This window comes from Chelonia mydas, chromosome 4 (assembly GCF_015237465.2).
Source record: "Chelonia mydas isolate rCheMyd1 chromosome 4, rCheMyd1.pri.v2, whole genome shotgun sequence".
In the NCBI taxonomy this organism is placed as follows: Eukaryota; Metazoa; Chordata; order Testudines; family Cheloniidae; genus Chelonia; species Chelonia mydas.
The window spans coordinates 54,359,275-54,375,188 of record NC_057852.1 but is presented as its reverse complement, the minus strand read 5'-3'; the positions used below and the strand labels follow the sequence as shown (position 1 = coordinate 54,375,188).

Sequence of the window (15,914 nt, the reverse complement as noted above, 5' to 3'; positions counted from 1 at the left end):
CGAGAGGTAAATCAGACCCCACCATTTCTGCTTTAATAGTATAAAAAAAAATTAGAAATTAGTATCCCAAATAAGACTACCCCATATTACGTGGCGTACCAAACACATGCTTTGCTTATAGATGCTTCAATTGCAGTATTGGTGAATAAGGAAAGTTTGCTCACCAGCAAGAATAATTATGCACAGTAACATTTCAGTCCTTGAAAGTGATGTTCATGAGTGGAAGCCTGATACAGTTGCTCCTTTTTCTTTTTTCAAAGACAGTCTAGTTATAATTAGCTCATACTTAGTTTCACTCAAGACCATGGCAATAATTCCATTGGCTTCAACGGGACAGGAATTTGGTCCAATTTTGCAGTTTGGGGTTTTTTCTCAGCAACTTGCTTTTGAAAATATTTTTAGGTTTAGTTTTTTAGACGTACTGTTTATTGTATCTACAATCTAGCAACTTCACAGAAAAAACTGTGTTTGGTAATTAGGCACTTTTCCCATATATCTTAATTTGTATTGTTTTGTGGTTCCATTGGACAGAGTTTACACATCAAAATTGAACAATTTGATTTATTTAAAATTCACCTCAAAATGCACTGTATTTAGTTTTTTTGTTAAAAAAGGAACATTCAAAGCATCAAAATATTACTAATTTAAAAAGAACCCTTGTTAAGAATAAAACAGTTTACATACTGTAAATTGGAAAAAAACCTATGGTAGATTAGGCAAAGTACTAAGGCCAGCATGACAGAAAACAAGACTAACACACGTATACACTCATTCAACATTTAAAAGGTCTGGACAAAAAGAGATAGTTTATTTAAAGGTATCTGTGTAAAAAAAAGTGTTAGTAAATTTTCAATCCAGATATAATTAATAAATTTAAGTCATTTATGTACTTGAAGAAAATCTATTTTCTTCCTGACAGCTAAATTATGGTTCTAAACCAAGGCAGAGTATTATTTGGAACTGGGATAGTGAACAAAAAGGATCACAGTACACAAAGCTTTAAATCCAGTACCAGGAAAAAGCAACAAGGGGATCAGTTAGGTATAGTATCTATTTTATAAAAAATAGATATAAAATATCAGTTGCATAGGGATCTAAATATAAGGCAAAGCAGGAGATTAAGTAAAATAAAGATTGTAGAAAGGGCACTATAGTGTCAAAACATAGTATTTCCATTTGAATTACTATCTAATTCAAAATCACAGTATGGTGCTAGTACTACAAACAGAGAATGTCAAACAGTCCCATTAATTTCAAATTGAAAACCAACATTAGGACTTCTAAGAAATATAAAACTAAGTTCATTGTCTAAACCTGATCAGTGTATTAGCACAACAGTGCTTGGTACGTACCTGATTATTTATAAATTCTACCTTCTGTAAATAATATCAAGGTTACTACTTGTTAATAAGTGTGAGATCACAACATTACTGCATGCCATCAGTGGTTTGCAGGTTTACTTGACAATTAATTATTCAGTCTTAAAAGTGTAAGATCCCACCCTGCAGAATCTTCACCCAATGAACACAGAACACTGTCATTAATAAAATACAATAGACATTCCACCACTAATAACTAATGTTTAAGCCATGTTGCTAGATCCTAAAACCAATATAGTTCATTATTATTAACTCACAGCAATTTTTGTTAGGAAGGTAACCTGTAGACTTCCAAATATTCTTTGCATGTATTAAATATAAAAACAGTATGTAACTAACGTTTATTTCTTGACATTTCAAGTAGATTATTAAATTGTGACACTACTGCTAAATCATTTCTAAATTGTTAAAATGAAGTTCAAACATTAATTTCCATATCTACAAGTAGCTTAATTAACCTAGAATTGTAATGTATAGTAGTGTAAGAAAAAATTCTCAAAATGAATTCGTCATTAAAATTCATTAACTGGGAATACCTGAACCAACATTTTAACTGAAAAAGTGCATAAACATAGTAATACTACAAATGTGTTAAATGAAGAACAAAAGGTTTTCTGGGAGCCAAGCAATACTATTTTTACACATTATTTACATTTGATGAATTATCCAGAGACATGGGCACAATTTAAGATTTTAAGATTTCTTTGATGTATTTAAAACGTCCTCTGACTTCGAGTTCTTTGATATATTTTAAGCGTTCTCTGACTTCCATCTATTCATTCAGGAAGCTACACACCAGTGAATTGCCAAGTACTGTTCAGTCAAGCAACATGGCAGTTATGGTTCTGTATTTCATCAGAATTCACTGTGATAAATGATAGTTCTTTTGTTCTTTGAGGAACAGTAGAATTTTCATTTTACACTTTTAGTTGGGGTTTCAGATTCTGTAGACTGCCTCCCATCAGTCCATGCTTCTCGTGTGCTCTTCAGTGCTAGTGTTTTCTGTTGGTCGACCACAACATAATCCACTCGTTCATCTGCCACACTGCTCCCTGAACCACTACTTTTTTTCTGGAAAGGGGAGAGTGAGAAAAAGGCATTAACATATATTTACAATAAAATGAAGCCAGGTTCATCTGCAATAGAGCTATGAGTGTAATAAGTATTTTTTTAAAAAAATAATACTACATACACAGAGTACTACCTAGTCTATTCAACATATTGCACATGTTTTTGTTGAACATAATCTTAAGCTAGAGGACAATAAAACTCTGAAAGACATCTCTGATAAAAACTTGCACTTTGTAACAAGACAGCAGGCAACACTGATGAGCACGTATAATAGCTCGCAATTTTGCTGATATTTGAAAAAATACAAATGAGGGTTGAGAGCGGTCGGGGAATCTGAGGGGGAAGGACTGGGGAAGGTATAATCATAGAATTGTAGGATTGGAAGGGAACTCGAGAGGTCATCTAGTCCAGTTCCCTGCACTCATGGCGGGACTAAGTATTATCCAGGCCATTGATACAAACACAGCCTGCTTAAGATTTTATTTTAATAGCTCCCAGTTACACAAGATAAGGCTTGTATAAAATACTAAGATTCAGGATTCCAGGGAAGAAATCCCAAGAGGAAAATACTTGATCTACTGTGCACTCATTGAAAGTTCACCGAAACGTCGCTATGTGTACTGAAGTTGTAGACACAGGCACTTCCCATACTGATAAACTACATGACAGTTATGTGACGCGAGACCTGTGGTAACTCTCAGAAAGAGGTGGTGAGTAAAGTTGATCAAGGATTTGACTTCTCTTATCATGCCTTGACAGACCAAGGTAAAAGCCCCATGCAAATCTGTCATTAGGATATATTATAGCTTTCCCAGAGGGGTGCAATATGGCTTTCATGACTGGCCACAATAGATACCTGCTAGCTAATCAGGGCGAAGCTGCTGAGCTGCTTTTCTTTTTCATTGAGTCAGAGAATCCAATCTAAATTTTCAACACCTCACACATTCTTCACGCAGCTCAGGCTTGTATATCAGATCAACCTTTTTTTAAAACAGTCATTTTGTTTACCTTACGAGGTGGAGTAGATTTCCCAGAATCTAGATCCAGATCTAAGTATTCTACTTGTTTATCTCCTTTGGGTTTTACCATAGGGCTACTTCCGCCATCAAGACTGTTGCTGCCGAACAAAATCTGAAATTATAATGAAAAATAATCAAGTCAACAACAATGAACATTCGAACATTTTGCTCAATCTATTAAACACTATCTACAGAGTCAAGATTTGGGAACTCATCAAAGAGATCTCCTGGTCTGATAAATAATTCATATTTTATAGCCTACTGTTAATGAACTAACAATATTCTAAACAAAAATTAAGTTTAACTAATGTTGATCTTGGGACACAGAGTCAAAAGATAGGAAAAAAAATCAAGTTTCAGGTAGACACTCCAAAAAGATTGTGTCTAATTTCTACATACGAGTGAGCTAAGGACAATCTATGGATTTTCTGATTGGCACTCTGTGTCTCGAGTTTAACATTACTTAAGTAAAGAATTTTGTATTTCACTGTATTGCTATTAATAGTCATTTGATAAAAACTAAGCCTTACAATACCAGTAAAGTTTTGAAAAAAACCTTTTGCATTTCATTCAAAAACTTTCATAACAACTAATCTGAAAATCCAAAAGAATTATTCAGTTGATAAAACTGCAGGATTAATCTCACTAGAAAATTTGGACAGGGCTGCCTAAAATAAACTATATTGTATTGCATGAACCTAGTTTTCAATTAGCCCAGATTTTTACCACCTCACCTCCTCTGTCCTCTCCCAGCCTGATCCCTCCCTCTTAACAGGTGTTATAGGAACAGTACAATAGAAGGACTCTTCTCTAAAAGATAAAGAAAAAAAAAAGGAAGACAGAGGGCAGCAGTCAGCAAAAAATGAAGAGCAAGGCAGAAGGAAAGACAGGGTAAAGCTGACAGCAACTTGAAAGAAAATGCTGAATATTGCTCATTTAACTAAATTAAACAGAAGTATGACATGTAGGAACAAGATACATTAAAGTCAATGACAGGAAAGGATGAGAAAATTATGGACCCTTTTTTAAATTGTAGTTAAAACAATGTAAAGTTTTCAAAAACTTTATATAATCAGTGCATTTTATAAACCTAAAGCTTTGTAGCCATCTCAAGATCATTGGGAAATGCCCCCTCCCCAATGCTTAAACAGTTAATTTAGTGGGGGTTGTTCTGTTTTGTTTTTTTAAATTCCATTACACAATTTATTCCACTATCATCAATGTCTTTAACAGTAGGAGGTAACATGGACAAGCAAAAATGGCTGGGATTTAAAAAACTGAGTCAATTAAGCATCTCAGTTGTTTGTTAGGAACTTCTTTGAAAGGGTTTACTGTAAATATATACTGTATTCCATTTATAAAATACAAGTTTTATTGTCTGTATCATTGTTTCTGGCATGTGTAAAAGCATATTACTCTTTATGTAGAAAAGGGTCTATATTTCACACAATTACACAAGCAGGATGTGTCCATTAAAAACAAAAACCAATGTCTTAAAATATAATTAAAAGAAAACAAAAGGGATTTGGTACCATAATCTAGAAGAATGAGAGATGTAAGATGGTAGAAAATTTTCTAAGCAATGGGCCAGTCCTCTAGATATGAAATTAAACATATTAAGTTTTAAAATTGAATTTCTTAAGTGGCATCTTGGTCTAGTGTATTGAACACAGAATCAGGAAACAGAAATGCCTGGTTTCTAATTCTGATTCTGCTACTGATTTGCTGCATGGCTGACGGTAATTCACAACCACTGTGTCTCAATTTCTCCAGCTGTCAAATGGGATATTCCACTGCTTACTTACCAGTAACTCCTTCACAAGGCTGTTGTGAGGATCAGTTAATGCCTGTACAGTGCTTTGAAGTATTACTATTTGTATTTTAATTCCTACTAAATAAGAATCTAAGCAACACTTAGATACTAAGTGATGAACACTATGTAAAAACTTAAAATAGCTAAGATGGGCCTGAGTTGAAAAGTTTGGCTACAGATATTATGAACTTTCCCAAAGTTCAAGGGTGCTCTGAACTATATTTTGGTTTAGGAATGTACTACCCTTTTATTTTAAAATGCTACTGCAAATTCTTGCTTCTATTTGGGTAAAACACGTATCACTCATGATACATTTCAGTGAACACCTAAATGAAATGTACACACAACTAATAACTTCTACACTGTATCTAATGTGAGGAAGTGAAATGAAATTTAATTCACTTTTGCTAACAGTTTCTTGGATGACTATACTGAAAGCAAAACGCTATCTGAAAAAAAAGTAGACAATATAATTATTAACATTTTATCTTGTATATAAAATGTCTCCTATTTTTTTAAAAAAGAAGTATAATAAACATATACATATTTTTAGAAAAACTTGAACAAGAAATATCAATGGAGATTTCTTATGACTTTTTTGTTCCTTCCGTGTTTCTTGCAATGTTTACTTGCAACATTTTTTTTTCAAAAGGCCTCTGGACTGGCTTGAGAATACTAGCATTATTTATTTCCACTGAAACTCATTACTTACTGACACGTAGCCCAGGAACAAAGATTACAGAAAGGAAGAGACAGAGACCTTGGGAAAGAACATATTTTAAAACACTTTGTTCAAAAGATGTCTTACTTTCAACATATATTGTAGACATACTAACCTTCCTCTTTATTGAACAACTCTACTCTTAACTTTCTCACTGCCACAGTGTTAAAACAAAGCTAAAATTCTACAGAGATAAATGGTTTTTGGTTTTGATGCAGAAAATGTAAAGAAAGGTTTGTTGACTGGAAGAAGGATTTGTGTTTGCATAATTTAAAAATAAGGACTGCACAGGAAGAGAGTAGTTAAGATGTAGATTTTACATACTGGGTCTTCAGTGGACTGATTTGGATTCATGGGTACATAATTCTCTTCACTGTCATGCGAGTCACTGCTGGAAGTTGTGCTATGCACTGAATCCGGTCTGGGAGACATAGGAAACCTGGAGGAGCTAATTACCAGGAATTATTTTACAAACAATCAAACTAGAATATTTTAAAACTCCTGGTAAACAAAAAAAAAGTATATTAGAGCTTAAACTCTTATCTGTCAGCTTTACCAGGGTTGAGTTTTCTGGTTATACATTCTCTTTTTTATTTAACAAATGAAACTGCACAACAAACATACATACATCTGACACATGCTTGCACACATGGCTGCGCATGCGTGCGCACACACACACACACACTCTCTCTCTCTCTCTCTAAAAGGAAATCTCAGTCTCTGCTGGAGAGGCTGAAAAAGGAAAGATCGGAGATATATTCATTAATGCTCCAGTAAAAAGAAAATAAATCCTCTAAAGTAAGAAAAGCTAAGAGACTTACTCTCGTGCAAAACTTCGGGTGATAGGAGATCTAACTGGGGCTTGCAATTCTTCCCATTCTGGCAGAGGTTTTATTTCTAGTGGAGCTGGTTTTGCTATATAAAAAACAAACAAACAATCTTGAAGCACAGAACATTTGAAAACAAATCCAAATTCAGCAGCTATTCTAAGGCTAACAATACACAGAAATCAATATAATTACGTTTATTTTAAGTTGCCACTGAGTAAAAGATTTCCATATAAACCCCAAAATACACTTATCAGGAAATGTTCACTTCTGAAAGAGGTTTCTGAACCACTGTCTGTATTATACACATTCCAAAATAATTATGATGTTGCTAGTAATGAGTGCTACCACTATTAGAGAATTTTGAAAGCTGAATATTAACGTGATTCTATTCTGAAAAGGGAATCTGAAAATGGCACTTTAGGGTTCTATGTTTATTGTGCCACAATGACTTATCAAATTGGCTCAGTTCACAAGTAAAAGGTAGGGTTGATTGGTTGCTAGCCTTTTATTTAAAAATTGCCAGTCCTGCAAACTCTAGATCTGAAATATTTTCTTGGATCATACACCTTTGTCAATAATAAAGACTCTGCAGACCCAATTTTGCATTCACTTACACATTTGCAATCCCATTGTTAAGCCTGCAGAGATGAAAGTGAGGGCCCTTTAACTCAGGGGTGGAGAAACTTTTTGGCCCGAGGGCCACATCTGGGTATGGAAATAGTGTGGCGGGCGATGAATGCTCATGAAATTGGGGGTTGGGGTGTGTGAGGGGGTGCAGGCTCTGGGGTGGGGCCGGAAATGAGGAGTTCAGGGTGCAGGAGGGGACTCTGGCAGGGAATTGAGGTGTGTGTGTGGGGGGGTGTGGCTGGGGATGAGGTGTTGGGGGTGCAGGAGGGTGCTCTGGGCTGGGACCGAGGGGTTCAGAGGGTGGGAAGGGATCAGGGCTAGAGCAAGGGGTTGGAGCATGGGAGGGGGGTCAGGGGTGCAGGTTCTGGGCGGCACTTACCTCAAGCAGGTCCTGGAAGCAGCGGCATGTCCCCCCTCTGACTTCTATGCAGAGGCACGGCCAGACGGCTCTGTGTGCTGACCCATCCGCAGGCACCGTCCCTGAAGCTCCCATTGGCCATGGTTCCTGGCCAATGGGAGCTGCGGAGGCAGCGCTTGGGGCAGGGGCAGCGTGCGAAGCCTCCTTGCTGCCTCTACCTGTAGGAGCCGGAGGGGGGGCATGCTGCTGCTTCCGGGAGCTCCGCAGAGTCACGTCATGTGATGAGCAGGGCAAGCCCTGGATTCTGCTCCCCAGCTGGAGCTCGAGGGCTGGATTAAAATGTCTGAAGGGCCAGATGTGGCCCCCCAGACCGTAGTTTGCCCACCCCTGCTTTAACTGGAATTTAGTTAACAAAATTGATGAGGCATGAGTCAGAATAGAATCCAGCTCAGTCTTCCATGGGTGATTTAGTTCTCTGTACTGCTTAACTTGAGAGAAAAGCAGAAGAAACATACCAGCACCATTAATCAGATAATAGGATTCTGAGTAAGGTGCCATTTTTACATAATTTTCAGAGTAGAACCACACCTTAAACTAAAACTGAAATTAAATATAAGTGATTTTGAGCCCTAAAAAAAACAATGGATTTCTGTACTGCAAGACTTATAGGGAAGTCTATTTATCATCAATCTTAATTTCTCTCATACTTGCCATTTAAAAATACAAATATTATTTTGAGAAGGTAGTTATGAAATTATTATGAACGCTATTAGAGGTTTTTTTTTTACAAAACAAACAAAATTAAATATCAGCTACACAGGATTGTTGACAGCCCATCAGACTGCTCCAAGACCAACCTACTTACCAATATCAAACATCAGCCAGTTTAAAACTAGTTCATACACAGTGAAACCTGTCAAAGTGACCACTTGTGGGACTGACAAAAATCAATTGCTTAACAGAGGTGGTCTTATAAGGGGGAGCAGAACTGTACTCATTACAGCTAGGGGGACTATTTTGAGGCACTATTAGGATAGAACTTTATCTAAGAAGGTAAGCCCTTGATACAGATTTCTATGTAAATGTTTTTTTTTAAATTGAAATGTTACAGATAAGTAATTATTGGATTTAATCGCACCAAACTGTTCTCTACTGCAGTTAAAATGTAGTAGCTCAAGAGGTATCAGCATACATCAATAACTTACGATAAACAAGGTTCTGCCACCTTAATTCATGCTTAGCAGCAGCTTATTTATCAGGTAGTCCCACTGATTTTAAAAAATCCCAATAATTTATTTCCGTGAACTACTTAAGGAATAAGGTACTACTCAACGTGAGTTAGGGTGGCAGAACTGAACCTTACCTAAGCAACAAACACGCAACAGGATGAGTGGCTATGATGGATATCAGCACAGATCAAGTGCTTTATAAGGCATGAGGCTGAATGGAAGCTGCACTCAACAGCCCAAGTACAACTACTGTATCGTTAGAAATGTGGTAAGGTCTTGATCCAAAGCCCAATGAAATCAGCAAGAGTCAGTCTATCAATTTAAATGGACTTTTAATCAGGCCTTAAATGCACCCGATGAAGCACGATTTTTAAAAAAGAAAAAAAAAAAAGTTTTGACATTTGTGATTTGTCCTAGCCCATGTGACTGTACTGGATACCAACACAGTTAGTCCCTACAATAAACCAGTCCAACTCCATCTTCATAATGCTCATTTTAAAAATATAAATGAAATCACTGTACTAATAGATAGTCACAGGATCAATCTCTTTGACTGCACCTTGACATTTAGCTAACAGCAGATTATTAACTTGTGACATTTATATTATCTCTTAATTAGAAGTTATTTCAAACAACATGCTGGTAGATCACATACCTTTGTTTCTAAATAAACAGATACAAAATTAAATCTGAAATATGAGCAGCTATAAACTGAACAGAGCAAAACTTGTATGTGTAAGGATTAATTTCTGGTAAATCTTGACGTATACTATTCAGGATGTAAGAATGTTTTCCCCTGCATGGGAAACACTTTTGATTAGCAAGTAAAATGTGTCCAATATCTTAGATTACAACATTAGCAATGACAGTGCTTTACTAGAGTTTAACCTTTAAAAGAAACATACTTTTTTTAAAAAAACAAAGCCCCATACAACATGCAGTGCTATAGTACATACCCTTTCTTCTTGTAGCAAAGTCACCTATGGTTTGTGAATCAGTTCGCTCTAAACCATGTGGTTTAGGTCTTAAAATTTTAGGACTTTGACCTAATTGGTAAAAAGAAGACTCTCTTAATATAATGTTCATTTTATGATTGGAAAAATGGAATTCTATAAATAAGCAGCAGAACCCCTTGCAGAAAGGTTAACTGCATAAGCATAAGCAAGCTGCTGAGGGAAAGTTTTACAGCCCAGCTAGGTCTCATGCCAGGGCTTAAGCACCACGCTTTAAAGGAACAAAACATTGCATGCAAGAAGCTTGTCTGAAGCAAGTAAGATGTATCTAAAAGGTAGAAAGCTATTTTAAAAAAAAAAAAGACATTTCTGTTGAATTACAATTTTTAAAAGTAGTTTTGTATAAAAAGTTGCCATGTTAGAGGAACATTTAACAAGATATGGAAAATGGTTATCCTTTAAAATGTAGGTTAAAATGAAATGGTAAACGATAGTTTAAATTAATTTCCACTACATTAATCCTTAAAAACCCACAAAGTCCCTTTATTTTTTTTCCATCTAAGTCTTTTGGCAGTGTTTTTCATACTATATTTGCTGACCTGTCTCCCAAAGGCCTGTATCAAGCTTCTTTCTGACCCTGAGGAAGCAGACATGACTTTCTCTTGGTGTCAAAGTCATTCTGTAGAGGACTAATTCCAGGTTTAATTATGGGCCATGGGCTGTGGTATAAACTTAAATTTGCATACGTCCGATCCAGAAGAACTCCCATTGATGTTAACAGGAGGTCTGCATAAAGAGCTAGAGTAGATAGACTGTGGCCTTGATGTTATAAATAACGGCAAACGTTTCAGATCTGGGTTCCGAAAGACAGGCTCCTGAATCCATATTTAGGAACGCAAATAAAAAAGTGTCCTAATTTTCAGAAGTGCTTACTACCTGCTGCTCCCACTTATTTACAAACCTCACTTTAGGCACCCAGGTTTGAACAATTTGGCACAAATTTTTCCTATAGCTATTTATTATTCAGCGTCTTTACTGTTGTATTCACAGATATTGTTATATTCGGACGATATGCTACCCCTTATGACCACTGTATTTTTTACCTTTATTTCTCTTTCTTACCCATCTTCCTTTCCCTATCTCTCCTCTGCCAGCCTAGTCTTTATCTCTCTCCTTCTTTTGTCCCTCTGCATTGTTCTCCCTGGAGTAAATCCCAAATCTCTCCCCTCTCTCCATAGGCTTCATTACCATTCCCTTCACTGTCCTAGCGGCTTAAATGATCAGCAATGAAATAGTTAATGTTAAGCTGTAAAGTGTCACCATCAAATTAAAAGGGAATGAGATTGGTGGAGGGCAGTGACTGGAAAGCGGGGAGTTCACAGCTTTTGTTTCAGGCTAGCTGCAGATTCAAAAAGACAGCACTATATCGGTTTATAACTGCTTAACATTTAAAATTATTAGTAAGAAAAACATCCAAACATAGGCCAGAATCTTGACATACTTTAGGCCTAATCCTTTAAAACAGGTCAAACAGCAGATACTGTTTCAGTGTGTTTCACACAGGTCGAGTAACTACAACAGCTAACTAGATAGGCTTAACTACAAACTCTTGCTAAGTTGTGAAGTAAATTTCTCTTTTACTTTTTTCTTCTATTGTATATACTTTACATCTATAAATTTGAAATAGAGATACAGGAGCTCAAGCTATAATATCTGATACAGCACAGTGTAATGTTATTACTAGATTACACAAATCTTAATTGACACCTTTGAGATGTAAGAAACTATATTAGAAAATTACAGCTATCTAAATGCATTCTGTAATAGACCCCTTCAAGAAAGTTTAATTGCCTAAGCAACCTGACCACAAAATACTCCATATAGTTAATACCAGGTTGTCCATTTTAAATACATATGTGGTCAATGTAATTGTAAAGAGTGAACCATCATAGAGCAGGTCTGTTTCTAGTGGGGGCTTGCCAGTATCTGTTCTTAGCCCTATACTATTTAACATTTTAAATCAATGACCTGAAAGAAAATATATAATCACTACTAATAAAGTTTGCAGATGATACAAAAATTGGGGGAGAGGTAAATAATGAAGAGGACAGATCACTGATACAGAGCGACAGGGATCACTTGGTAAATTGGGTGCAAGCAATTTGCATTTTAATACAGCCAAATGTAAATGTACACATCGAGGATCAAAGAATGTAGGCCATACTTCAAGGATGGGGGATGATATCCTGGGAAGTTAGCTGTGAGATGTGCTAAGTGTTTCAAAGCATTCAGCCTACATATCACAGATTTTGCAGTCAAGAGAACTGACAACTTCTTAGACAAAAAAGAAAAGAGTTTTGAATTGTCTTGTAAGCTAAAGATTTTAACCACTATTTGAAACTTTGGTTCAAGTGGCGAAGACTTGGTGGTACTGATGAAATTCCAAGAGAGTTAGAATAGCTTCAGAATTATTACCTGCATGTTACATTCTGGGTTTCCTGTGTGACAGTCTTGTGCATGTATCAGTGGCAAAACTTGGCTATGAGTATCATCTGGACAAGGTAATTCAGAACTGAATTTACACTCTTTGATAATTAAATAACTTGTCAAAACTTCTAAATCCTACTGTAGAATGCTTGGTTGAACTCATGTGAGCAGTCCCATAATTCCATTGGCATATAAGCTTGACTGGAAATAAATAAGTGTACCTAGTCACATTGATAGCCAAATCACCCACCCACTCATTACTAGTAAAGAACTAGGATAAAAGTTTGCCTTTATAAGAAGATTTTGATAAAACTGTGAATTAATTTAACTGATTTATTATCTCTTGAAAACTAACATTCCACGTTGTGGTCAATTTTTCTGTCTGTGAACACTAGAATCTAACCATCTTTATTTTGTTTTTTGTAATTTTTTTAATCTGCTTTAAAAGCTATTTTGGCTAATAAAATGCATCAATTTATAATAATTCTTCACTCTGTACTTATGCTAAGGAGCACAGATCCAAAGAACACTGAGAAACCTAGCAGAGGTAAGTGATTAATTAAATTATTTAACCAATGTATATTGTATAACCTATCTTTAATGTGGCTGGTAGGTGTCCAACCCACTACCATGACTTGTAATTCGAGCTCTGTTAATGATTCTATGTGGTCTTGAGCAACTTACTCAACCTTTTTATGCTGCAGTTTATGTAATATAGGGTATATACACTTACCTACGTCAGTCTTAATTTATTGTTTGCAAAGGGCTTTGAAATTCTCTATGCAGCAGCAGGAAGAGCAACACAAAGAGCTTTCCCATGTCTCAAGAGCTGAACATACTGAATCCATAGTACTTTCAATTTCTGCCATCAAAGGCGATTGGGGCCAAAACAATGACTTGATGGCAACATATTGTTCTGCTACCAAACTGCCAGGATGACCCAGTCCCACTATTTCAATATGTCAGATTTAAAGCTTTTGTAGGAGACATTTTTGTACAAATTAAAAACAAAGACGATCTCTGCTCTGTCATTAAAAGTCCTCTATATCATTCCTCTCTGTCTCTCTCTAAATATATATTTCTATGCACCTATCATCATTAGTCTCAAGGCTTCCTATTAATTACCCAGAAAACATCAGTTCTATCACTATCTCAGATTTTTCTATCATGCTTCTGACTGATGCATCTTAGTACTGTAATCAGATTTCATTAAGTGTCGATGAAAAGTGGATTCCATAGTGGGGTCAGCTCTTTGCTTCTTCCAAGTTGTAGGAAGCTGCTTTTAAGAAGCTGCTTTTAAGAAAAAAGATGCTTTTAAAAAGCAATTACCTCATACTCCAGTAGATTACTTTCCGAGCAGAGTGAGACATGGTGACTGTCTTCTAAGAGATGAGGGACTGTCCTTCAGCTTTATTTATTGTGGGTGGGAGGGTAACGAGATGTGTTTTGCATTGTGCTCCAAAATTGCCTAGATTTGGGCTCATTTAATCTCTGGTACTAAGAACAAAGGAAAGGATCTGACATATTGTCTAAGGGGCATTTGTCTGGTAATTTAAGTCTAAAATTTAAGTTTTATAAATTATTTTTAAACAAAAACTTAATATAAATTTTTCATGAAAATAATTAAAAAAATGAAAACAATTTTGTTTACATTTAAAACATTATGTTAGAGCATTTGCAACTAGATACTACAATGTTGTACTAATATGCAAGAAACAAAAATTAAAAAGACTATAAATGAAATGGATTATAAAAGAGAAGTGAGACTAACTAGTGGAGTACAAAAGGCAAAGAAAATGGAGAACACCGTTTTTGTTTTTAATAAGCAATGATATTTGTAACTGTTAAATAGATTTGTTTAATAAAATGCAATTTAAGTTGGCAATGTAATGCTCTATACAGATTCCCCTTCATCCATACATAAATTATTTTGGGATACAAATATTGTGCAATGGGACTTCAGGCTGAAGGGTAACTAATAAAGTGTAGTTTTCTGAAAAACTGTGGTAAATAAAACTGTCAAAGAGAAAGAGCACTTATGGATCTAGCGTCAGAGTGTACCCCATCACACACGATTTCTCCTCCAAGAATTTCAGACCAATGCTCCTTTTGTCTGAGAAATTGTCAGGAGTAGCCCATCTGGCACATACTATTTTTGTATCCAACAAAGGTTTAAACTGAAAACAGAAGTCTTACTATCAGAGGGGTAGCCATGTTAGTCTGTAACCACAAAAACAACTAGGAGTCCGGTGGCACTTTAAAGTGCCACTGTCTGAACAGTTGTACTTTTTGATGCTAGCTTTCTCTTCATGCTTACTACACAAGACTAAAAAAGAGAAATGTCATTAATGCTTCTACAAAAACAATGAGGAGTCTGGTAGCACCTTAAAGACTAACAGATTTATTTGGGCAAAAGCTTGTGTGAGTAAAAAACCCACTTCTTCAGATGCAAGAAGATGATGTATCTAAAGGAGTGGGGTTTTTTACCCATGAAAGCTTATGCCTAAATAAATCTGTTAGTCTTTAAGGTGCCACCAGACTCCTCATTGTTTCTGTAGAAGCATTAATGACATTTCTCTTTTTTAGTCTTGTGTAGTAAGCATGAAGAGAAAGCTAGCATCAAAAAGTACAACCATTCAGACAGTGGCACAATCTTTCATTACAAGAGCAATGACCTAACATTTTTGGTTTTCATGACACTTAAGCTCTTCAGGGCAGGGAATGTCATTAGTTTTGTGTATAGCTCAGCACACTGTCACTGAAAAACAAATACAGAGTAAATCTAAGATTTTTGTTAAAGACTGATATTTTTGGACCACCTAGTGTTTGTTGGCTGCTTGGTTTGTTGCATCAGAAAAACTCCATTTAAATGCCAGTGCCATTTATATCATAGTAATTCAGGGCTTAAAATTAAAAAGGTAAATCTACCAACATGATAGAAATACATGCCCTGTTAATGCAGTTTCCTTGCCACGACCAACAGGACTCTAATCCTCACAACCAGACAGAGAGATCAGAAGTAGGAATTCTAGGCCACTGCCTCATTTGGAGTGGGAGATGGAGGGGAGAAAGCCAGTATTCAGCAAATTAGGTGTCCCAAATGGCAGTTGCTTTGCCCTTATCAAAAAGTACTGACCACGGGGGTTAAAAGGAATAGGAATTCTGGGTCTCTATTTTCAAAAACCTAATTAAAGGAAACGGAAATTTACATTTGTATTTACTTTGGGCCAGCTGTTTTCTGGCATTCAGGACAATATTCTGGAATTTCTACTCCTTTGTCCTGAAACACACAGCTCAGTCTTATTTTATAAACTTCATGGTTTGGCATCTCGTGATGTGTAAAACTGAGGTTAGTTAAACAGTTAAACACTTTTTCCTAAGGAGTGTCAGATCCTAGGCACGTGGTTCTAAATACACAGAACTCTGA

At 36.0% G+C, this 15,914-nt stretch overlaps 1 protein-coding gene across 13 annotated transcripts in view; it reads right to left on the bottom strand.

Annotated features, from left to right (window-relative positions):
* Positions 1 to 543: 543 nt before the first annotated feature.
* Positions 544 to 15,914, bottom strand: part of GAB1 (GRB2 associated binding protein 1) — a 140,003-nt gene continuing 124,632 nt past the window's right edge. For 5 of the 13 annotated variants that reach the window (XM_027829975.3, XM_007067780.4, XM_037897267.2 and 2 more), the window contains 5 exons: positions 10,004 to 10,093; positions 6,825 to 6,918; positions 6,328 to 6,451; positions 3,459 to 3,581; positions 544 to 2,450 (listed from right to left, as the gene is read on the bottom strand). In XM_027829975.3, the coding sequence (XP_027685776.1) occupies positions 2,292 to 2,450; positions 3,459 to 3,581; positions 6,328 to 6,451; positions 6,825 to 6,918; positions 10,004 to 10,093 (590 nt within the window). In that variant the 3' untranslated portion in view covers positions 544 to 2,291. Of the gene's footprint in view, positions 2,451 to 3,458; positions 3,582 to 4,203; positions 4,280 to 6,327; positions 6,452 to 6,824; positions 6,919 to 10,003; positions 10,094 to 15,914 lie in introns of those variants that run through there. The other 8 variants (XM_037897262.2, XM_043545739.1, XM_037897263.2 and 5 more) reach the window with 5 other exon arrangements.